The sequence below is a fragment of the Triturus cristatus genome, chromosome 9, assembly GCF_964204655.1.
Source record: "Triturus cristatus chromosome 9, aTriCri1.1, whole genome shotgun sequence".
Taxonomy (NCBI): Eukaryota; Metazoa; Chordata; class Amphibia; order Caudata; family Salamandridae; genus Triturus; species Triturus cristatus.
Window position 1 is genome coordinate 1144731876 of NC_140592.1, and position 25709 is coordinate 1144757584.

The window sequence follows — 25709 nt, forward strand, 5'->3', positions numbered from 1 at the left end:
ATGCATGTTTTAGAGAAGTGTCAATGGAAGATGGAGAGGATAGACGGAGTAGTCAACTATTTAGGCAAGGGCCTTTTCGTACCGCAACATTTGGCTTTTTGATTTGCTAAAACAAACAGAAAAGAGCAGGAGCAATGCAAGCACCTTTTAGGAGAAGGGTAGCAAGTATTACTTCCTACCATCTTCTTACTGAGCAGTTTGAAATGCATGCCCGGAGATACTCAATACTTACCAAACCTGTATTAAGTGCTTGCTCTGAGGAAAAAGAACGTTGATGGATTTTCTTTGTAGGAAAGTCAAACATATTCTGATTTGAGTCTAAAGGGGGGGTTGATGTGGGCTCCTGTATATCAGGATTGTGACATCCATGAAGCTTCTTCTCAGGGGATAAAGGTGAAACCTTGGAGTCTGGCTCCACTATGTTGTTAAAGGACTGCTGAGTTGTTAGCCTGGAAGACAAAGGAGAGGACAATGGTGCCCTGCTTTCAAGGGATGTAGCCTGTAGACCCATTAATTTTGGTACAATAGGTGACTGCATCAATGTGCTAGGAGATCCCATGCCTGGGCTGTCGAGGGGACCAGTCTTCGAATCGCTCCACACACTAAATGGTTCAGACCCGTCTACAGCACTTTCGGTTGTGGAAACCGCATAAATAGGATCCTTCAAAGTGAGACTGGGTGGTGTGAATTTCCTAAGGGCACCCCGATCTTGTACTTTTGAAGGGTTTGTTTTCTGGTCTGAAGGCTTCCTTTTTAGGGAAGGAATCTTGATGACACTTGAGCTTCCCTTTTGTCCCTCCTCGTCAGTCTCCATCCGTTTCAGCAGCATGTGCTCTCTCTATAACAAAGAAAAAACATCATGGATGTAAACTGTCTTGAATGCAGATTGAGTGCAGGAAAAAGGACGGCAACCACTTTATGCTTCAATAGTTACCCCTCATAGAAGACTTTCATCTAGGTTGGACAACTGAATGGTTTCTCACAATGACCGTCTTTACTTCTGCTCCCAAGGGAATCACTTCTTGGACAATGCAAAATGCAAATATGTGATCAAACTCTAAAACAATCTCTTGGAGACATGAAATCTAATAGCAATGTCTATTGCCGAAAATCCAGATGTGGTTTAGATTAAAAAGAATAGATGCATGGAAGACTTATGGGACAACCAGCTAAGTTGGGTGGACAAGGGGAGAGTCTATTCGTGTTTTTCTAGTCACCTTTAAACTTTTTGAGATTTCTTATATGCTGGGTCAGTCCTTTCCAGTGACCAGAACCCAAAAGAAGGGCTCCCAGTTGCAACTTGCTGGGGTACCTTAAGGCATTCCTCGTATTATTTTCTTCACCTCCCCAATCAAATGCAAATTGCTCTCTCCTGCAATGTGGAATTTTACTTATGCTGGCCTCTTTCATTTTAGGTTGAGGGTTTCTACAGATAAAAGTTCAACCTCAAGAATCTTACCTTCAGTTGGCCAATGCAGGAGAAAAAGAACAAAACCTTAACACTATAATTATAGCACATGGATCATCCTTGACTGCCAATTGTCCCCAGCCAGCGACTATTCTGGAAACTGTAATTTAAGGGTTCCTGTGAAATACCAACAGAGAGATTGGTTGTGAAGACTATATCTTCACATTATCTTTAGGGATACCCACAGGATGGAGCATGTATCTCAAACCACATATCCTTGCGAGCCCCATTTGAATATTTTACTTCCAGCTTTGCCGGTCAAATGCAGAACATAGTGAGGGTTCTAGAGTAAGCATAGCGTGATTGTGTTTTACTCATTCAGAGTAAGGATCCTCTGGTAAGCCTACACTGAAGACATCTCTGCAGCTGATGAATCTTTGGCACCTTTAGCTAATTCATTTACATGAGGTGGCAAAGCAATCATCACAACACGTTCAGTTTCACTATTGACCCCTGATAGGGTAGTAGTGATTTCTACCTCTGTGTTATAAGACAAAGGTTGTTTACTTAATGGCTGTGAGAATTTGTACACAATTTACATCCAGTTATATTGTTTTTTCAACACCTACCTTTGTTTTCCTGTCTAACTGGGCAAACTTGTCCTCCTGGGCTAAGAGCATCTTCTCAAAGTCTTCGTGTTTCTTTAGAAGATTCTCTACATTTGACACAGAGTCCTAAACAAAACCAAAAAAGAGAGTCTGCAAAAAGATAGTAGTCTGAAATTTGTACACAGTCCGATATTCCTTTTTTCCACAGTAATTGGCCCTTTTGTAAAAAGAAGATTTGCAATTCAACAAGAGTAGGTTAACTTCTGCGGAAAGGTTCAGATTTATGTGAAAGGAAATTTGAAAAAAATACTCAGACAGTTGTGGCAGTCGTAGGTTTCCATAAGTACTCAGAGAAGAGCATTGTCAATTCACATCCATCCATCCATCCATCCATCCATCCATCCATCCATCCATCCATCCATCCATCCATCCATCCATCCATCCATCCATCCATCCATCCATCCATCCATCCATCCATCCATCCATCCATCCATCCATCCATCCATCCATCCATCCATCCATCCATCCATCCATCCATCCATCCATCCATCCATCCATCCATCCATCCATCCATCCATCCATCCATCCATCCATCCATCCATCCATCCATCCATCCATCCATCCATCCATCCATCCATCCATCCATCCATCCATCCATCCATCCATCCATCCATCCATCCATCCATCCATCCATCCATCCATCCATCCATCCATCCATCCATCCATCCATCCATCCATCCATCCATCCATCCATCCATCCATCCATCCATCCATCCATCCATCCATCCATCCATCCATCCATCCATCCATCCATCCATCCATCCATCCATCCATCCATCCATCCATCCATCCATCCATCCATCCATCCATCCATCCATCCATCCATCCATCCATCCATCCATCCATCCATCCATCCATCCATCCATCCATCCATCCATCCATCCATCCATCCATCCATCCATCCATCCATCCATCCATCCATCCATCCATCCATCCATCCATCCATCCATCCATCCATCCATCCATCCATCCATCCATCCATCCATCCATCCATCCATCCATCCATCCATCCATCCATCCATCCATCCATCCATCCATCCATCCATCCATCCATCCATCCATCCATCCATCCATCCATCCATCCATCCATCCATCCATCCATCCATCCATCCATCCATCCATCCATCCATCCATCCATCCATCCATCCATCCATCCATCCATCCATCCATCCATCCATCCATCCATCCATCCATCCATCCATCCATCCATCCATCCATCCATCCATCCATCCATCCATCCATCCATCCATCCATGGCATCCCAGCCCTAGAACACTCGCTTTCTCCTCTGAAAGAGAATTTACTTAAGCATCATACATAATGTTGGATAAGTAGGAGACAAGATAAGCTATACCACCTAACGCCCATGGCGGTGCACTGGTTGGATGAATGGCGGTCAACAAGGCCTTTCAAACACAGTCCAGACACCATAGTCTCAAGTGTCCAGACATGACAACTAGTATCTACGTCCCCTTGAAAATGCCTATTGGGAAAAGGAAGAACTTGCAAACATACACATGCCAACAACCCCTTCAAAAAGAATAGATGAGGGGAAGAAGTCAGAATATGAAGCAGGTGAAAAGAACTCACTAACAGAAATAACATTGTTCAGGGAATAACAACTTGGCCATGGCCACTGCCACCTCGCCGCTATTCCCCACAGTCTGAGCATTGAAAGCAACCATGTCCCCGAATTATCAAAATGCATTACCGCCATCAACCTAAGCTATGTGCGGATTGGAAGTGCCAACATTATGCCCAACAGCGAAACTATAAGTTGAAAACTAAAAACCTACACTAGGATACTAAAGGTGTCTGCCAAGGATCTCACTTTTCATATGACTGATGTAAAAGACAGCAAGTTCTTTTTTAAGGGACCGCTGATAGGCAATCTGGAACCGCTTTATTATAAGCACTGGAGTCCTGGAAACCTAAACAGGGGCATTCATCAGAATCAGAATTAGAACGAAGAGCAATGAATGAAAATAATGCCATTCAGCAGAAGGGGTCCTCATTGCCCGTCATTTGAGGCCCACTCCCAGTCAGAGGATGGTGACTCTGACACTGCGTCGCTCAGATAGCTGCTTTTGGACAATGAACATCCCGCTTATAAGTAGACTAGAAAAATGCTGATCTAGCCTTCTGCCTGGTGTACAATCAGCCACTGACCTGTAATGATGACATAGAATTATAAAATGGTGGCAATACAGGCGGCACAAAACGCTACTGCGGTCCCTCACCAAGGGAGCTTGGCAGGGCCTACCACTGGCAAACATATCCCACTGATGAGAGTCCCTATTGAGCACAAGATCGCCTTCTGTAGTCAGCCATAAATTTGCACCCACCAGAGGGCTGACCCTACATCCGACCGAGGCTACCACCACAGAAATTCTCACCCTCACCTATCTTCTAGGGTTGATTGTATCCAAATTTGTGATCATCCAATGCATAAGTGTCCATACTAGTCAAGTTTGGATGGTAAAATTGGGGTTATATTCAATATTTTCACTGTAAATTAGAATTTGCAAAATAATTGATTTGTTTCTGCCTAAACAAAAACCCCAGTAATCGATCGAAACTGAGTGGTTAGTTAGCAATCTCTGGTATCAAAGAGGGCTGAAGCAATAATGTTTATCACCTTAGCACACGTGATGTTTTTGTAAAGGGTGTAGTGTGTGATGTGTGCAAGTGGTTGCCCAAGGTCGACACCAGCACTCCTTTTGTTGACTGGGACTCACATTTTATCCTCAGACTCAGAGCAAGAGCAAGAAAGGGAGAAAGAAGGAGGGACAGAAACATAGGGAAACATACCCAGAGGGTAAAAGGAAGAAGATGTGAGATAAAGGGACAGGAAAAGTAGGATGGTGGAAGAAAGAGGCTAGAGATGGGCTTCAGCAACATCAGTGGGAGGATCCTAAGAAAATATTTGGCTGCCGACTCTGGAGGGATGCTCACTGCTAACTGGTTCATAACGCCAAACTGCCATTCTCAGTAATCCACCCCAGGCAGCTACACATTCTGCCTGTTCCAATGAGCAGGCCTGGTTTCTGAATAATATTTGCCTGTTGCGTGTTGTTCTTCTTAAGTGTCATGTCTTTTGACAGTTTCCACTGAACTCTTACCCCATAGTTTGGATCCAGGAGAAATCCCTCCTTAGCGTTCAGCCAGCTCTCTGCCTGCTCCAGTTCGCGCCGAAGCAACTGGATCTCCAAATTCTCTTCATACAGTTCTTTCCTTACTTCCCAGCAATCTGCAACTTTTCTCATAAATTCTGATTGTTCCAAAAGTTTTTCCTTGATCTGTGAAGGCAAACATTCATATAAAGACCAATTGGTGCTAAGAATAGGCCTCTTCACATCTCACTAGCATTACCTGCCTTTCTAGAAAGGCCTTGCCTTTCAGGGGCTAATCAAGGCCAAAGCAGGCCTCAAAATTAAAGGGAAGCTGGGTGATACCAACTTTGAGTATGGAAAAAAACGTATTATTGGGTTAGCCTAAGAGTTGGTGCAATCCTGCATCAGTGAAAACTTAGAAGAGGACTGCATGTCATTTTTTAAATATGGTTGTCCATTATATATTTTAGAACATACAGTGGAATTTTCTGGCTGTGCTAACCAAACATCTCTCTTACCAGTAGTAACAAGCATTCACAAAGCCAATAGGTCTGACTAACATTTTTGGTTATTAGCCAGACCTATTGGCTTTGCTAGCACATGTTTATTTTACTCTACGTGCTGCAGTTTCAAGTAGCCCATCATGATAAATTGAAGTGCAGCACCCAAACTGAGAACCCAATTCTCTTTGCAACTCTATAGAATTAGGAACTTGGGGTGATCTCAAATGAAGAACGTCTTGCCGTCCCTTCCCAAAAGAACAAGTTATTTACCTTTGGCAACAGTTTATCTGGTAGAAACTGTATTAAGCCGCTGATTACTTACCCTAGAATTATCCCTAGGCATCAGACTGGATCCGGAAACTTATTTTTTATGTTCAAATCTTTTTTATTGAATTTTGAAAGACAGGATACACAGTACATAAGCATAAAGTACAGTTGCAAAATAAATAAATACACAGATAGCGAGCATTAGTATTCTTGGAAAAGGAGTACAAAGACGGGGTGAGGAGGAGACTGTGTAGGATTCGACTTGAAGATATAGATGTTATGCAGGTATTTTGGTTTTAACCTCAAAAATACACATAATACAGGTTATGCAGGCTTTGAGTTACATATTTAGATCGGTAATAATGACAGTACATTATAGACATCATAGACATCATGAACCATTGTTGGAGACATCTTTCTAACCATTTTTTTTGTAACCATTTTTGTAACCTGACCAGACTGTGTATTAAATGATAGAACCAAAAGTGTAATTGATATATCTGGATTAATACGTCGATCAATCCGGCTATACCGAGTTACAATCACAGAGAGCCGGTAATGTAAGTTTCAAGGTGATGGTTGATTGCATGCATGACGTACATATTATGTATGATCATAAAGACTTTACATCACGGTAGTATTGAGCTAATACGGAGATCGTCTTAGTGACTTAATGAGAGATCCGGCAGTATAGTAGATATGCAAGTAATAATCTGTTAATGAGTAGATAATGAATCATACACAGTAGAATAAAAACTACAAAGGAACTGTGTGTGTGAAGAAGGAATCGAGGAGGGGTTTGTGTTGAGCGCTAGTATAGGTGTGAAGAAAACAAGTTACTTACCTGTAACTACAGTTATCCAGTATTGGTATCTTTCATAGATTCACATGCCTGAATCATTCCCCGTCGCCGACGCGGGGATCCCGCGGTAAATTACAAAAGTAGTGCCATAAGTAAATAATAGTAGTAGGCTAAAAGAAAAGCCTAAGGCCTAAATCTTAGTAGCCTATAATAAAAAGAACCAAAAGTCAGCTCCAACTAATCAGCTACCAGCACCCTGTAGAACACTCTCAGCAGAGGCAGTTCTCCTCAGATTTTCTTAGCACAAGTGGGAAGTAAGTATCCTAAATAATAGAGAACTGCCTCGCCGGGGAGGAGGGTGGGTGCATGTGAATCTATGAAGGATACCAATACTGGATAACTGTAGTTACAGGTAAGTAACTTGTTTACTTATCCAGTATTGGGGTATCTTTCATAGATTCACGTGCCTGAATCAGAGTAGCAAGCAGTATACCAAATGTACTGTCGTTTGCGGATGGTGGGAGACAAGTGTTCATAAACTCCCAAACTGTATCCACAATGGTTGAGAATTTTTATTTTTTATTTTTAAATAACCAAGCTTTTAAGAAATCGAAGCTATGTTAAAATACATTAACAAAATAAAATAATACATAAACATTAATATATGGATATATATTCATATATATATATTTATATATATATATATATATATATATATATATTATCTACTGGCGGTCGCCAGTAGATAGTTATAGTTACAACCTAGTTTCCATAGGAAATCTCAAAATTCTATTTTGAATAACTTTGGCGCCAGTTGACGAATCCTCACGAAATTCTCAAAACTAATGGGGCGCTCCGTTCAGCTCCTACCCTGAAAGTCTCGGGGTGATTCGTCAAGCGGGCGCCGAGAAAAAGGGGGGGTCCCAAAACGCGTTTTCCCCATGCATTTTTCCATAGGAGCTTTAGACGTAGCTACAGCCCGAACGGCTGAACAGAATTACGTGGAATTTGGCAGAGAGGTAGCCATAAGGTCAAGGAAGTGCCTTTTGTAGGTCTGGTGTAAATCTGTTCAGTATTTCCTGAGAAAATAGCATTTAAAAGCATATCAATATCTATACGCGCGCACCGTGCGCGCACTGTGCGCGCACCCTGCCGTGCGCGAGCGCAATTCTGATTGGTTGTTAGATGTCGGTAAACATTCGAATCGGTCGAAACCAGGAAGTGTCGGCCGCCATTTTGTCTCTCGCAGTCTGAGGGGGTGAAAATCAAAGTCGGAGAACGTGATAAGGGGGCAGAGTGGACAGTTCCTGACCCCCTAGCCTTGGTCAGGGGGTCACAAAAGGACCCCCTGCGCGCACTGCGAACCGTGGGCGCTCGGTGCGCGAAGCGCACCGAGTGCCCACAGAGCGTGCACGGTGTGCGCACGGTGCGTGCACGGTGTAAAACCTGAAAAAATAAATAAAAACATAACTTAGCATTTAAAAAACCATACAAATTCACTGAAAAAACCATAGGTTTCACACACGTTATAGTTACGAATTAGCATTTAAAAAAACTTGCAAATTCACTTAAAAAACCATAGGTTTCACACATGTTATAGTTAGCTGGACATTTCACTCGTAAAAAACCAATGAAATTCCCCCGTTATAGTTACTGCAGGCAACTATAACTCACGCGACAACAATCCTCTGCTGATGACGTCAATGATTTCTGGCAATGAGGATATTATTCCTCCCTTCTAGAGGGAGAAGACATGTTGAAACCTACTTACCCGGTTAAAGTTAACCAGAGCCCCAGCATCACAAAATGGATGCTGCTGCCACAGACACAAGTCTGACCTCCTGCTGCTGGGAGTCCTTCCAGCAAGGGAGGCTTGGACAATAGGTTTCCTGCCTTGGGAGGTGCGAGTACCACCCTAGACAGGATTTAGTGTATTGGGACAGGGAGGGTTGAATGAAACTAGACACTGCCTAGGGCACACAAGGTGTCCCATGCATAGTCCAGTTCAAACCGGCGCTGGGGCACTCCAGCCCCAGCTCTTGCTTCAAAGGAAAGGGGGTGTAACCACTCCCCTTCCTGGTCCCACCGATAGGAGGGACCTTGCAGGTAGCCCAGCCCACTAGCCCAGTATATCAGTAGGTAGCTGAGCCCTGCTAAATTAGATTAACCTGAATCTGCAACTTGTACAGAAACTCTGGACCTTCGACATTCGACCTCAGGAAGAAGATTGAAGAAATCTCCCTTGTGGCCAAGGAGTGACCACCCTGGGCAACCAGGCACCATCCAGCGACCGCTGCTTTGCTTTGCGACTGATCCTACGAGGGACGACTGCAGAGACTGACCAGCGCCGAGACTTCCAGACACCTCTGACCCAGATCCACATCTCCAGCGAAGCTGAGACCCGAGGAGGCGACGAGGGACGTGGGACCGGCGACTTGGGAAAAGTGGCTAGTACCTGACTAGCGCGACTTCCGAGGCTCCCTCGAGGCTGTGCTTGGGGAATTGAGAAGCTCCCATCCCGAGCACCATCTGCAAAGAAGATCAGCTCCCCACACTTCACGTGTTCTGAGTTGCTCGACGTGTTGTCCGGTTGCTGGCCCGTTGGCTAGTGACTTCTGCGACGACGAACCTTTGTTTTCAACTTGCTGGTCCAGCTCCTCCAGACTGACACCCGCTCCTCTGTGAAAGAGAAGCACCCCAGACCTTCCTGGTCTGCACCAGAAGCAAGTCCTCCATCCTGCGTGGGTTCCGCTTGCCAAGGCTTGTTCGGTCCTGACTCGACTTCGACGCCGCCGACAGCAAGAGCCTTCGTGGGACAGCTCACCTCCTGGTCCTGGTTGTCCTCGACGCCTCCTGGTACGCGTGACTGCTGCGACAAGCTTCACCTCTTCACCTGCATCTCCACGACATCGCCTGGTTCCTTCCTGGTTCCTTCCTGGCTCCTGGCTGGTGACCTAGACTCTGTCCCTTCTGCTTGCAGGTTCCTTCCTTCTTGATCCCCTCCTTGGGATCCACCGGACACTCTTCACTGACTGCCTGTCAGCAACTTTCCTTCAGGCATCCATAGGAGTCGACGACGAAACCCGACGCAAGTTCACACCTATGCACCCGCAGCCCGTGGGCTAGGTAACTTGAGCATTTCAGTGCTCACAAGGGTATTGACTATCCAAGGGTCTAGTGTCCGAGTCTCGACTTCCTAGCTATACCAGAAGTGTCCTAAAACTGCTAATTTCTAATAACTTGCATTTCTATCGACTTTTACGCATTACGCGTGAGTGTTTCCACTCTGCACCTGAATCCCGTGGGCCTCCCACTTCCTAACCTTTGGTAGTATAGTGTAGCCCCAGCGATTCCCTAGGCCTAGGCCTATCCTGTGTTCGTGACAGTGGTCCTTATACCACTTACTTAGTATATGGTTTGCGTGGCCCCTAGGGCCTAACTGTATTACTTACCTGTGTGACTTAATGTATGCTTAAATAAGACTGTGTTGTACTTACCTCGAATCTCATAAAGAGTGCTGAGGGTTCGACTAGAATAAGTACATTCTATTTTTATATATATCTGTTGTGGTGTCCTTTCATTTGGTATTCAAGGGATTACATATGGTATAACAGCTGGCTTCACATGCCATTCAGAGTTTAGCCTAAGACTGCTCTTGTCCATGCTACCACTAGGATAGCTGGTCTATAAGGTTGACTTTACAGCCAATCACCATAAGGGTTGTTTGGACTGATACAAGGTATACACTAGAATTAGTGACATCATATATCAGGCCAACTTCTCACATTGATATGCTATTGTTTGTGCATTTGAGACCATTTTCCTTGAATCCTCAAATCTTGCAGATGACCTCCCCATCCCTCCATGGAGGCATCGGTCGTTAAAATGAAGTCTGCAATGGTTTGCAGGAATGTGAGACCTTGGACTAGATTCGCTGCTTGTAACCACCAATGCAGAGAATTTATCATGCACGGCGTGACCTTGATAGAATCGTCGAACAAACCCACGGCTTGCTGCCATTGAAGGTGTAACTCCTCCTGAAGAGGTCTCATTTTGAGCCGTGCCAAGGGTATGAGATTTATTGCAGAAGAGCACATCCCCAGGAGTGAAGCAAACATCCGGACAGAAACTGACCTTCTTCTTGAAATTAAAGTTACACATTTTTGGAGACGTATTTGGCCAATCGTCGAGATAAGGGAACACCTAGATTCCTCGAGATCTCAATGCTGCTGCCTCTGGTGCCAAGCACTTCGTGAAGATTCTTGGTGCCGATTTCAGCCCAAACTGGAGCACTTTGAACTGATAGTGGACGCCAGCCACTGTGAAGCGGAGATATTTGCGATGTTTGGGGTGGATAGGGATGTGGAAATACGCATCTTCCATATCCAGAGAAGCCATAAAATCTCCTTTGTTTAAACAGCTTAAAATCTCGGAAAGCGTGACCATCCGGAAACTTTGCTTTTTGAGGAATTTGTTGAGCTTGCGGAGGTCCAGAATCGGTCGCCATTCCCCTGACTTCTTCGTGATCAGGAAGATACGAGAATAGAAACTGGTTACTCTTTGAGATGATGGAACCTTCTCTATTGCATTCTTGAGGAGCATCGTTAAGGCTTCTTTGAATAATAAGTGAAGATGAGGGGAGGGGGACACCTGGGGGGAGTAGTAGGTGGCTGTTTGATGAATTCCAGGGTGTGGCCATTGGTTACTAGGTCTAGAACCCATCAGTTTGAAGTAATTTCTTGCCACTTGTGAACAAAAGCTGAAATCTTTGCGCCCACGGGTATGGTGGGTAATCTGGCTGGCGCCCTGTGGAGATCATTGTTTCCTGTTGGTGTCTCAACCTTGATTCTGTGATAGTTTTCGACCACTCTGACGGGAGAACCTAGCCATAGAGGATTGGCGGTATGATGACTGGTTGTAAGGCTGTCTATACCACGATTGATACTGCCTGTTTTTTTGGTTTTGGTATCCTCCTCTTGAAGTAAAACCACGTCCTCTTGCACCTCTGAAAGATTTGCGCCTGTATTGAAGGGCACCTAACGATCTAGCGATATCCGTGTCAGTTTTTATAGCAAGGAGGGCCTCATCAATGTGTTTACCAAACAAAGACTCTCCGTCATAGGCCATGTCTAGAATCTTTGTTTGTACCTCCTGTAGGAGAGTAGGGTCTGCAATCCTATGATCACCCAGATTTTTTGCTTTTGCTTCATTGGTTTATGACTTTCCCCGGCTGTGGGCCTGCCAATCAGACCCACAGCCTAGCTGTTCTCTCTCGAAATTAAACACATGTACATTAGGTGCATCCACCAATTGGAACTGGGCCGCCTTGTCAGTCCCTGTCTCAGCATACCACAGGTATCCAGGGCATCGGTGTACCCAGGGCCTACCAGGGGCTGCAGCATGTATTATGCCACCCTTGGAATGGCCGCCCAAATCTGACACAACTGGCTGCACGACAGCTGGGGCAACGTGGTGTAATCACCCGTTGCTGTAGGTGTAGTATTCCTACACCTAACCCTAAAATGGACACATGGATTCCTATCAGTCACTCCTATGGCAGGCCTTATCAATCCTGAAGGCAGAGTGCAGGGAATCATGTGGGACGGTGCTCTGGCGCGAGCTGAGCCCGTCGACGGCTTGCGGAACCAAGTCCTAATAGCCGTTCCATGGTGACGCGGGCCAACTACTTTTAAATGCATTATAATCCTCGCGGTTATTTGCTAACTTTGGCATCGCATCACCTACACATGTCGAGTAAGGTGTCATACGAATTGGAATACGAACCCCTCGCCAGTTCTGGCGACGGGGTTAGCATTCCCCCCTTTTAGAGGGGCACGACATGGAAGTAACCTTGAACCCCGGTTAAAGTTGACTCAAGCCTCAGCATCACAAAATGGATGCTGCCACCAGACACAAGTCTGACCTCCTGCTGCTGGGAGACCTTCCAGCGAGGGGAGCTTGGACAAAGGGTTTCCTGTCGAGGGCGGTGTTAGCACCATCCCAGACAGGGTTTGTGTATCCCAGGTAGGCAGGGCTGAAAGGAAGGTGATTGCCAGTGGCACCCCGGTGCTCACTGTGCATAGCCCGGCTCAAACCAGTTTCGGGGGCACACCAGCCCCTGAGCTGGAGCGAAGCCGGACAAAGGATAGGGGTGTAACCACCCCCCTCCTGCCTCCACCCATAGGTAGAACCTAGTCACGGGCCAGCCCCTTTTTCTTAGAATAAAGGTAGGAGCGAGTCCCCTTCACAAATTGGATAATTCTGAATCTTGGACTACTTTCCACGAAAGGAACTCTTGACTATTTCTGAAGACTCTCCCTTGTGGCTAAGGAGTAGCCACCCTGCACCAGCAGGCACCACCTAAGCGCTTGCGGTTTGCTGTAAGTCTCTCCAACGGATCAAGACTGCCCAGCTCGACGAGACCCGAGTTCCCTGCCATCTCTGACCTTTTACCTACCTCATCAGCCCAGCTGAGAGCCGTAGGTGTGACGAGACTTGCGGGACCGGCCATCTTCAGAACCTGCACGACGCTTATCTAGCACGCCCACCGAGGGACCCTCGAGTGAGTGCACCTAGGGTTTGAGAAGCCCTAACCCTGAGCAGCTCCAGCACCCAAGTCTGCCTCCCCAGCATCCACGAGATCTGCGTGGGGGCCCTTCCGCTCCTTGCTGTTCACCGCGTTGTTCGACCACTTGCCGCCCGGCTTGTGGCCCTCTTCACGACGCACCACGTTTGTTTCATCACTAGTCTGGTTGCTCCAGACTGGCTCTTGCTCCCCTTCAACAGAGGAGTACCACGGACCCTCCTGGTCCACTCCAGACGCCATCTTGACTCCACCGCGTGGGCTTGCCACTGCCAAGATCCGCTGCCCCATTCCTGGGCCCAGCATCATCGACAGCAGACACCTGCGTGGGACAGCTCGCCTCCATCCTGGTCGCCGCCGCGCCTCCTGGTCCGAGGAACAGCCGAGTCCGACGTCATCCACTCACCTGGTCGAGGTGACTTCAGCCGGTACCTTCCTGGTACCCACACGATCGCTGGCTAGCGGTTGAGAACTGAGTCCCCTCTGCTTTCAGGTTTCCTTCATCACCGATCCAGGCTTGGATCTCGCTGAACATCGACACTGGTCGCCTGCCAGCAACTCTTCTTTCAGGCTCCTGAGACTACAACGAGGACTTCCGACATCTTGCCGAACCTTCTATAGCCGCAGCCTCTGGGCTAGGTAACTCGAGCATTTCGGTGCTCCATCGCAGGTTCGCTTTACAAGTGTCCAGTTCCTTTTTCGTTTAGTCCCACTGATCGGATCACTCCGGAATCAGTAACTTTAGACTTTCTAACATCTCCCCTTCCACTTGCAGTGTAATGGTTTCGTGCCCTCGGGCATTTGTGTAAATTGTGCAACCAGACGTATTTTCCTAAGATTGTGCTTAGCTCCCTGACTCATAAAGAGACAAGGGTAGTCTTGTTATAAATAAATATCCTTTATTTTCATAACGACTTGTGTGGTGTCCTTTCACTTGGTGTTCAAGGGGTATATGTGATGGTAAACAGCTGGCTTAACACGCCCTCTAGAGTTTAGCCTAAGACTGCTCGTATCCACGCTACTAGGATAGCTGGTCTATAAGGTTGACTTACAACCAATCATCAATAAGGGTTGTTTGGAATGATACACAGTGATCACTAGAATAGTGAGCACTACATATCAGGCCAACTTCTCACATTGGTGAGCAGCGGTTGGGATTTGAGCTTGCTGTTGTTTTACCACACACGTATCCTAAGAATATCGCAGTGAAAGATCACATAAGTACCCAGGTACATATAACTTAACTTAGAATACTCCGAGTTCTACTGAACCGGCTGTTGTAGTGTAACAGGGCTTAGCACACCCTGACTACAACTCTTAGCAAGGGATCAGTAGGTAAACACATAGTGTAGGTAGGTGCATCACTTACACCTCACTAGAAAAGCATGTCGGTCCACGGAGAGTCTTCGCAGACTCCCTTGGTGGTCAGTGACCCTCCACAGGTCGTGTCACGATATGCAACTCTTAGCTTCAAGGAGATGAGACAACTGTGTGCCTCCAGGAAGCTAAACCAGGGTTCTAACCCTACCATCGCAATTCTGATAGGTCTCTTAGAGGCGTACGATGCTAGGAGGTCCTCTAACACAGGTCCCCCCAGTGCTGATGGGAACATGCCTCCCTTAGAGGGAACCCTCGGTGACCCAGACCTCGACCTCCACACAGAGGAGGAGGACGAGGAGGAGTTATCAGGAGACGAGGCAGACAAAGGTCCAGTGGTAGTCGGCAGGCTTACAAGGACCAACTTAAGCAGGCATGAGAATGGAACTGGGGGAGCCCCGGGCCCACGCTCAAGCAGGCCTAACCTTGGGAACGGACGAGCTAGGTCTCTCTCCAGAGGCTCTGGCAGATCGGTTCACACACATGTCTCTCAGGCATCTTCTCAGAGAGGAATGACGTCCCCTCAGAGAAGGGAGCATGAAGCGAAGATGAGGGAAGTCAATCTGAGGATCGAGCGGGAAGAACTTGCCCTCGCCAAAGAAAGACTTGCCCTGGCCCGAGAGCAGAAATTAAGTGGGTTAGATCCCACTGGTGGCAGCATTCTCAATAGAGAGAAAGACAGGGGTATAGACACTAGACACCTGAGTAAAATAGTGCCCCCCTTTAAACAAGGGGACGACATCCACAAGTGGATAACTGCCTTGGAGAGGGCCTGCACTGTCCAGTGCGTCCCCCCAAGTCAGTGGGCAGCTATACTGTGGCTTTCCTTTGAAGGTAAAGGAAGGGACAAGCTCCTCACTACTAGAGCTGAGGATGCTAACAACTACCAAGTCCTGAAGAACACACTGATTGATGGGTTCGGCTTAACCACGGAACAGTACCGGGTGCTGTTCCGGGACACCCAGAAAATTCAGTCTCAGGATTGGACTGACTTTGTCGATTGTGCCACTAAGGCTTTGGAGGGCTGGTTGCTGGGTAGCAAGGTTACTGATTACACAGGATTGTACAATCTTATCATGCGAGAACAGATTTTAAACAACTGTCAGAACCAATTGTTGCATCAGCACCTTGTCGACTCGGATCTGACCTCTCCCCAAGAATTGGGAAAAAAGGCAGACAGATGGGTCAGAACAAGGGTCAAGCAGAACCAGAACCAGAACCAGGGTGGTCAGAAGAAAGCAGACCAGAAGGGTAGTAACAAAAACGAACAAAATGACCAGAAGTCTTCGACAGGTCCCCAACAAACCAAAGAGGGTGGGGGTCAGGCTTCACAGAAGAAGAAGACTCAAGAAGGCCAGTCAAAAAGGTGGTGCCAATACTGTAAAAGTAAGACTCACTGGTTTAGTGAGTGCACCAAGAAAGGAGGGCAAACTCCTGCCACTGCAGCCCCTAAGGCACCTGCACCCCCTAGTACAGTCAGCAGTGGTAGTGCGCCTCCCAAGGCATTAGTTGGGTTAACCTTGGGAACCGAGGGGAGTGACGACTTAGTCGGCACACTCACTCAGGCCGTCCTTGTCTGTACAGGGGATATGGATATGTCCCCTGATGCCAGTCCCAATACTTTGGGCAAATACAGACAGACACCTTTGATTAATGGAAAAGTGGCTCAGGCCTACAGGGACACTTGTGCCAGTGTCACCATGGTGACGCCTAACTTTGTGGACCCTGGACAGATCATGCTAGGTACCAGTTACCTAGTGACCAATGCCAGCAACGTCACTACCAATCACAGTTGTTGATTTCTCCTGGGGAGGGGTAAGTGGCCCGAAAAAGGTTGTGGTTAGTTCAGACCTCCCCGTAGAATGTCTGTTGGGCAATGATTTGGAAACGTCACAATGGTCAGAAGTGGAGCAGAGGACTCACATGGAAATGTTAGGCTTGCCAGCACATGTCCTTGCTGTGACCAGGTCACAGGCCAAAAGGTGCCCCACTGAACAGGTGCTGGATCCTGGAAGAACGGACCAGACACCTTCCAAGAAGAGGAGCAGTAAGGGTAAGGCTTCGCCTTCCCCCTTGCCCCAGGTCGTGGATCAAGTCTCTGAGGAGGCTGACCTTAAAGAACTGAGGGAAACTGAGCCGAAAGAGCTTGAACCTGGTCAGGTTGAGTTTCTGGGCTCAGGGGGACCCTCCAGGGAAGACCTGGGGAAGGCACAGTTAGACTGCCCCTCCCTTGAACCCCTCAGACAGCAGGCTGCTGCTGAGGCTGCAGGGAACGCCACAGGTACCCACAAAGTGTACTGGGACGATGGACTCCTGTACTCCGAGGCAAGAGACCCCAAACCTGGTGCGACCAGGAGGCTGGCCATCCCCTTGTCTCTGAGAGGTTTCCTTCTTACCTTGGCCCACGAGATTCCCCTTGCAGGTCACTTAGGCCAGAATAAGACTTGGGACAGAATTGTTCCACACTTTCACTGGACCCACATGTCCGAAGATACGAAGGAGTTTTGCCGCTCCTGTGTCACTTGCCAAGCCAGCGGTAAGTCAGGTGGCACGACAAAGGCCCCCCTCATACCACTACCGGTGGTGGGGGTACCCTTTGAACGAGTGGGGTTCGACATTGTCGGACCAATGGAACCCCAGACAGCATCAGGGCACAAGTTTATACTGGTGGTGGTGGACCACGCCACTAGGTATCCTGAAGCTATTCCACTTAGGACCACTACAGCACCTGTGGTGGCACGGGCCCTACTTGGAGTGTTCTCCAGAGTGGGCTTCCCTAAGGAGGTCGTCTCAGACAGAGGTGCAAACTTCATGTCGGGATATCTGACTGCAATGTGGAAGGAGTGTGGTGTCAACTACAAGTTCACCACACCCTATCACCCACAATGCAATGGGCTTGTTGAGAGATTCAACAGGACCCTAAAAGGGATGATTCACGGACTACCTGAAAAGCTTCGGCGGAGATGGGATGTCCTGATACCCTGCCTCTTGTTCGCCTACAGAGAGGTCCCGCAGAAGGGGGTTGGCTACAGCCCTTTTGAGCTTCTGTTCGGACATCCTGTAAGGGGACCCCTTTGTTTGGTAAAGGAAGGATGGGAGAGACCTCTCAGAAAGCCGGCATCGAACATTGTGGACTATGTACTCGGTCTCCGCTCGCGGATGGCGGAGTACATGGAAAAGGCGTCTAAAAACCTTGAGGCGAGCCAAGAATTACAGAAAGCTTGGCACGACCAAAAGGCTGTCCTGACTGTGTACCAGCCTGGACAGAAGGTGTGGGTGCTGGAGCCAGTGGCCCCAGCAGCACTCAAAGACAAATGGTCTGGGCCCCACACGATCATTGAGCAAAAGGGAGAGGTCACCTACTTGGTAGACCTGGGAACTCCCCGGAGCCCCCACAGGGTGCTCCATGTAAACAGGCTCAAGGCATATGTCGACAGGGAGGGCATGGGCTTGCTCATGGCCACAGACGAGGGACAGGAGGAGGAGAGTGACCCTCTCCCGGACCTGCTCTCTCAGAACCCTGACGATGGGTCAGTAGATGGTGTTGTCTTTTGTGGCAGCCTCTCTGGACATCAACAAAAGGATTGTAAACAGGTTCTTCAATCCTTTCGACATATGTTCTCTCTGACGCCCAGTCAGACCAATTGGTGTACCCATGAGGTCGACACTGGGGACAGTCTGCCCGTAAAGAGTAAAATCTATCGGCAACCTGATCATGTCAGAGACTGCATCAAGACGGAGGTGCAGAAAATGTTGGAGCTGGGAGTCATTGAACCCTCGGACAGCCCCTGGGCTAGTCCCGTAGTTCTCATGCCGAAACCTCACACCCAGGGCGGTAAGAAAGAGATGAGGTTTTGCGTGGACTACAGAGGTCTCAATGCAGTCACTAAGACTGACGCCCACCCAATACCAAGAGCAGACAAACTTATCGACCGGTTGGCTTCGGCCAGCTACTTAAGTACGTTTGACCTGACAGCTGGGTATTGGCAAATCAGGTTAGCTGAGGAGGCCAAGCCCAAAACAGCATTTTCTACCCCGGGTGGGCATTATCAGTTCGTGGTAATGCCCTTTGGTTTGAAAAATGCACCTGCCACCTTCCAAAGGCTGGTGAATCGAGTTCTCACTGGGTTGGACGGCTTCTGCGCGGCGTATCTGGACGATATCGCTGTCTTTAGCTCCACCTGGGAGGATCACCTGGTCCACCTGAGGAAAGTGTTAGAGGCCCTGCAAAAGGCAGGCCTCACTATCAAGGCCACTAAGTGCCAGATAGGGCAGACACAGGTTGTATACCTGGGCCACCTTGTAGGTGGAGGCCAGGTTCAACCATTGGAGAGCAAAATACAGGCCATCCAGGACTGGGCTCCTCCAACCACCCAGACTCAGGTTCGAGCTTTCTTGGGCCTGACTGGTTATTACCGGAAATTTGTCAGAAATTATGGATCCATTGTGACCCCGCTAAACGACCTGACAAGTAAAAAGATGCCAAAAAAAGTTCAGTGGACAGCAAGCTGTCAGAAGGCATTCGATGACCTAAAGCAGGCCATGTGCACAGCGCCTATCCTAAAGAGTCCAGACTACTCCAGACCATTCATTGTCCAAACAGACGCTTCGGAGCTGGGTGTGGGAGCTGTTCTATCTCAACTGAATTTTGATGGTCATGACCAGCCCATAGCTTTTATTAGCAGGAGGCTGACCCCCAGAGAGAAGAATTGGTCAGCTATTGAGAGGGAGGCCTTTGCTGTGGTTTGGGCCCTGAAGAAGTTGAGGCCATACTTGTTTGGCACTCACTTCAAGATTCAGACCGACCATAAGCCCCTCTTGTGGCTAAATCAAATGAAGGGTGAAAACCCCAAACTACTTAGGTGGTCCATTTCCCTACAGGGGATGGACTTCACAGTGGAGCATAGACCTGGCACTGATCATGGCAATGCAGATGGGCTCTCCAGGTATTTCCACTTAGAGCAAGAAGACTCACCTGGTCAAGGTTAGCTTATTGTCCCAAAGTTTGGGGGGGGGTCATGTAGGAGAGTAGGGTCTGCAATCCTATGATCACCCAGATTTTTTGCTTTTGCTTCATTGGTTTATGACTTTCCCCGGCTGTGGGCCTGCCAATCAGACCCACAGCCTAGCTGTTCTCTCTCGAAATTAAACACATGTACATTAGGTGCATCCACCAATTGGAACTGGGCCGCCTTGTCAGTCCCTGTCTCAGCATACCACAGGTATCCAGGGCATCGGTGTACCCAGGGCCTACCAGGGGCTGCAGCATGTATTATGCCACCCTTGGAATGGCCGCCCAAATCTGACACAACTGGCTGCACGACAGCTGGGGCAACGTGGTGTAATCACCCGTTGCTGTAGGTGTAGTATTCCTACACCTAACCCTAAAATGGACACATGGGTTCCTATCAGTCACTCCTATGGCAGGCCTTATCAATCCTGAAGGCAGAGTGCAGGGAATCATGTGGGACGGTGCTCTGGCGCGAGCTGAGCCCGTCGACGGCTTGCGGAACCAAGTCCTAATAGCCGTTCCATGGTGACGCGGGCCAACTACTTTTAAATGCATTATAATCCTCGCGGTTATTTGCTAACTTTGGCATCGCATCACCTACACATGTCGAGTAAGGTGTCATACGAATTGGAATACGAACCCCTCGCCAGTTCTGGCGACGGGGTTAGCATTCCCCCCTTTTAGAGGGGCACGACATGGAAGTAACCTTGAACCCCGGTTAAAGTTGACTCAAGCCTCAGCATCACAAAATGGATGCTGCCACCAGACACAAGTCTGACCTCCTGCTGCTGGGAGACCTTCCAGCGAGGGGAGCTTGGACAAAGGGTTTCCTGTCGAGGGCGGTGTTAGCACCATCCCAGACAGGGTTTGTGTATCCCAGGTAGGCAGGGCTGAAAGGAAGGTGATTGCCAGTGGCACCCCGGTGCTCACTGTGCATAGCCCGGCTCAAACCAGTTTCGGGGGCACACCAGCCCCTGAGCTGGGGCGAAGCCGGACAAAGGATAGGGGTGTAACCACCCCCCTCCTGGCTCCACCCATAGGTAGAACCTAGTCACGGGCCAGCCCCTTTTTCTTAGAATAAAGGTAGGAGCGAGTCCCCTTCACAAATTGGATAATTCTGAATCTTGGACTACTTTCCACGAAAGGAACTCTTGACTATTTCTGAAGACTCTCCCTTGTGGCTAAGGAGTAGCCACCCTGCACCAGCAGGCACCACCTAAGCGCTTGCGGTTTGCTGTAAGTCTCTCCCATGGATCAAGACTGCCCAGCTCGACGAGACCCGAGTTCCCTGCCATCTCTGACCTTTTACCTACCTCATCAGCCCAGCTGAGAGCCGTAGGTGTGACGAGACTTGCGGGACCGGCCATCTTCAGAACCTGCACGACGCTTATCTAGCACGCCCACCGAGGGACCCTCGAGTGAGTGCACCTAGGGTTTGAGAAGCCCTAACCCTGAGCAGCTCCAGCACCGAAGTCTGCCTCCCCAGCATCCACGAGATCTGCGTGGGGGCCCTTCCGCTCCTTGCTGTTCACCGCGTTGTTCGACCACTTGCCGCCCGGCTTGTGGCCCTCTTCACGACGCACCACGTTTGTTTCATCACTAGTCTGGTTGCTCCAGACTGGCTCTTGCTCCCCTTCAACAGAGGAGTACCACGGACCCTCCTGGTCCACTCCAGACGCCATCTTGACTCCACCGCGTGGGCTTGCCACTGCCAAGATCCGCTTCCCCATTCCTGGGCCCAGCATCATCGACAGCAGACACCTGCGTGGGACAGCTCGCCTCCATCCTGGTCGCCGCCGCGCCTCCTGGTCCGAGGAACAGCCGAGTCCGACGTCATCCACTCACCTGGTCGAGGTGACTTCAGCCGGTACCTTCCTGGTACCCACACGATCGCTGGCTAGCGGTTGAGAACTGAGTCCCCTCTGCTTTCAGGTTTCCTTCATCACCGATCCAGGCTTGGATCTCGCTGAACATCGACACTGGTCGCCTGCCAGCAACTCTTCTTTCAGGCTCCTGAGACTACAACGAGGACTTCCGACATCTTGCCGAACCTTCTATAGCCGCAGCCTCTGGGCTAGGTAACTCGAGCATTTCGGTGCTCCATCGCAGGTTCGCTTTACAAGTGTCCAGTTCCTTTTTCGTTTAGTCCCACTGATCGGATCACTCCGGAATCAGTAACTTTAGACTTTCTAACTTCTCCCCTTCCACTTGCAGTGTAATGGTTTCGTGCCCTCGGGCATTTGTGTAAATTGTGCAACCAGACGTATTTTCCTAAGATTGTGCTTAGCTCCCTGACTCATAAAGAGCCAGGGTAGTCTTGTTATAAATAAATATCCTTTATTTTCATAACGACTTGTGTGGTGTCCTTTCACTTGGTGTTCAAGGGGTATATGTGATGGTAAACAGCTGGCTTAACACGCCCTCTAGAGTTTAGCCTAAGACTGCTCGTATCCACGCTACTAGGATAGCTGGTCTATAAGGTTGACTTACAACCAATCATCAATAAGGGTTGTTTGGAATGATACACAGTGATCACTAGAATAGTAAGCACTACATATCAGGCCAACTTCTCACACCTCCAGCCTGAAAGTTGTGGCTTTAAGTCATCCTTGGCGTCTAAGCACTGCAGTCCCTGCGAGCTGACTAAAGTTGGTGTTTACAATGTCCAGAGCGCAATCTATAGTTTCAGATGCGGCTCGTTTTTCCTCCAACAGAATTTTCCTTGCTTCCTGTCTACGGTCTTCAGGAATTGAGGTCAATAAGACCTGCCATATCTGACCACATCTGACGGTCATGACGGCCTATTATCGCCAGAGAGTTAGCAGCTCTAATAGAGGCCGCTGCCATGGAGAATTTTTTACCTATAAGGTCAAGCCTCTGTCCTTCCTTGGTGTGGTGCTAGGCGTCGCAGGATTTTTAGATCATTGTTGGGCGGCTTGGGAAATTACCGAATCTGGTCGTGGATGACCAATCAAACAAGATCGGCTGTTAGCAGGGGCACGGTACATTTTTTCTATGCGAGGAAGCACTGCCGGAATAGACGGCGGCGTCTTCATGATCTTAACCCCTTCATTCCAGATATAGTCAATAATTGGAACAGCTCACGTGATCTTCCTAAACCCTTCCTTGAAATCATGCAAAAAACAGTCTGTCTGTTCAACTGTAAGAGGCAGCTGGAATCTAGCTGCCGACCGCTGCATTCAATTATGAAAGCCCCCGAGAATCAGATGGTAGAGGAAGGGGTGGAGAAGGCATCGGTATTATATATTCGTCCCAGGGATCCATAATATTAGTATTTTGAGGTAATTCTTCCTCTTCAACCTCCTCTACAGAGGATGTAGTGTCATGGTGCACCTGTTCAGATGGACCTGAAGGATGAGCCGGTGTAACAGGAACCTCAGACTGAGGTAACGGATCAGGAACCACCGCTGGTGGGGTTGGATTTTCTGGGACAGCCTGTTGTGGGGGAAACCTTTGACGGTAATCCGCCAGCATGGCCTGGAGATCCTGTATGAGCGTTGGAGGGAGGTGACTCATTTCCTTCTGGCGCGACTCCTTTAGAGGAAATCTATGGTATGGAACCATAAGTTCTTCCTGGTAACATTGTTCCTGGTAATCGTCATCGTCTTGACACTTAATGTTAAGCTCAGAAAGATGGTGAGCTATGCCAAATGGTCCCTCATCATCTTCGTTCTCATAGTCCTCATCTTCAACGTAAGTTTCTAAAAGGTGTGAAGGCAGAAGCGGAGAAATTTTAATGTAATCCTGATGCCTTTGAAATGTCTTGAGTTGAAAAGATCCAGACGATATGGGCGTTGACTGTGAAGGTAAAAGTACCACCGCTGATACATGAGACTGAATTGGTAAATCCGTCGTCGACGGGCTCTTCGTCGTCGGGCTCTTCGTCGTCGATGGGATTGTCGACGGTGACATCGTAGATGGGGCAGACGTCGACGACGTAGCCTTCGTCGATGATGATTAGGCCTGGGCGGTAAATTTCGTTCCGCTCGTGAAATTTGCGATATTTGACATTTTCACGTTCCGCGGAGAGCGTGAAAATGTCAATACTTTCGCAACCTGCCACGAAACTGAAGTATTTTTCTTGTTCGCGCTTTAAAAATGCATTCTCGCGCGTGTGGTCGCGACTTACCGGGTCCCTACGTTCGCCGACGAGTTTTCCTATCTGTTCGCGCGTGCCACAAGATGTTGGATTGTTGGTAACCGGTCGCGCTATCCCGCGAAAGTTTGCGATCGCGAACACGTCATTGCGATCGTGAACAGGAAATAAGCATCGCAAGCAAGATGGCCGCGCCCATTAGCGACCGCATGGGCAAGTTGGAGATATATTTCCCCGCGAACACGCAAAAACACATCGCGAACGGGCGGGAAAAGCAATCTCTGCATCTTTGCGAAGGTTTCGCATGCTCGCGAAGATTTTGCGCAATTTCACGATTATTTGCGAAAGTCAATTTCGCAAATTCCGCCCACCCTTAATGATGATATCTTCGTCGACGGTGGTGGCTTCGTCGACGGTACCATAGTCGATGGACTTGACGTTGACGTTGTCGTCGACGGGGACTTTGTCGATGACTTCCTCGTTGACGATTCTTCAAAAACAGGCTTCTTAGTCGTGATTTAGATTCTAGTAGACCGAATAGGCGAAGTAATAGCCGTCGTCGAGACAGTAGCTGTCGACGATGGGGCAGAAGAAGTCACAGAAATCGTCGATGATGGAGTCAAAGTGAGAGATTTGACATGGCTTTTACTCACAGTTTTTGAAGTAGATATCTTCTTTGACTCCTTGACCGATGTGGAGGGTGGAGACAGTGCTGACCCAGAGGAAAGCTTAGGTGACCTCTGTGAAGGGTCAGAAACATCATGGGAAGATTTATGGTGTTTTCTTCCATCACTTGAAGAGCTGTCATGGGATCTAGCTCTTTTGCTTAAAGTTGAGGCTCGGTCATCCTCCTCAGCCGAAGAAGATTTGAGCCACAAAAGCAGTGTTGCCTCTTTATCCCTAAGAGTCTTAGTAGGGAAAGTACGGCAGATCTTGCAATCCTTTGCCACATGCTTAGAACAAAGGCAACAAATGCAGTCCTTATACTGGTCATCAACATGGACCCTCTTCTTATCACAGGTCCTGCAGGGTTTGAACAGAGCTTTTCTGTCAGACATTCTGGAGAGTTGAAGTGAAGAACTGAGTTGGCACTCAGGGAGACTCCCTTCCACACGACGTGCGATGAAAATCTGAGGAGAACTGCCTCTGCTGAGAGTGTTCTAGAGGGTGCTGGTAGCTGATTGGTTGGAGCTGACTTTTGGTTCTTTTTTATTATAATGATGTAGGTAGGCTACTAAGATTTAGGCCTTAGGCTTTTCTTTTAGCCTACTACTATTATTTACTTATGGCACTACTTTTGTAATTTACCGTGGGACTCCCGCCTCGGCGACAGAGAATGATTCAGGAATGTGAATCTATGAAAGATACTCCAATACTGGATAAAGAGTATGTCTTATGAGGGAATTGACTACGGAGGAAACTTATTTTTGAGCAGTACCCATGCGCGCTGCGAGGTGGCGCTGTTCAGCTCCATGTGGTATAACCAAATCAGTATAAAACAAGCTACTTACCTGTAGCTATAGTTCTCCAGTATTGGAATCTTTCATAGATTCGCAGAAGAGAATCATTCCCCGTCGTCGAGATGGGAGTCCCCGGTATATCAAAATAATTGTCCTATTAGACATAACACATATTATCCACATTTGTAAAGCGCGAACAATTACCCGTAAGGGTCTCTAGGCGCTGGGGGCCATCGGGAAGATTAAGCAAGCTATTACCCAGAGTCACATGGAGCTGGGCTAACCTGCTGCCGGCGATCGAACCGTGATCCCCAGATTCCGGAGGCAGTCACCCTGGCCGCGGCGCCACACCTCTTCCCAAGGCTCAAGGCCTTAAAATCTTTTAGTAAAAAAGGACCAAA

General features: G+C 48.2%; 1 protein-coding gene across 1 annotated transcript in view; it reads right to left on the bottom strand.

Moving 5' to 3' along the window:
• The window catches only part of SPTBN5 (spectrin beta, non-erythrocytic 5), a 1776766-nt gene that overhangs the window by 131702 nt on the left and 1619355 nt on the right, over window positions 1-25709 (bottom strand). Inside the window, exons 62-64 of the mRNA XM_085627084.1 lie at window positions 5198-5374; window positions 2038-2142; window positions 233-838 (exon numbers count right to left, since the gene is read on the bottom strand). Of these exons, the coding sequence (XP_085483210.1) occupies window positions 233-838; window positions 2038-2142; window positions 5198-5374 (888 nt within the window). The remainder of the gene's footprint in view (window positions 1-232; window positions 839-2037; window positions 2143-5197; window positions 5375-25709) is intronic.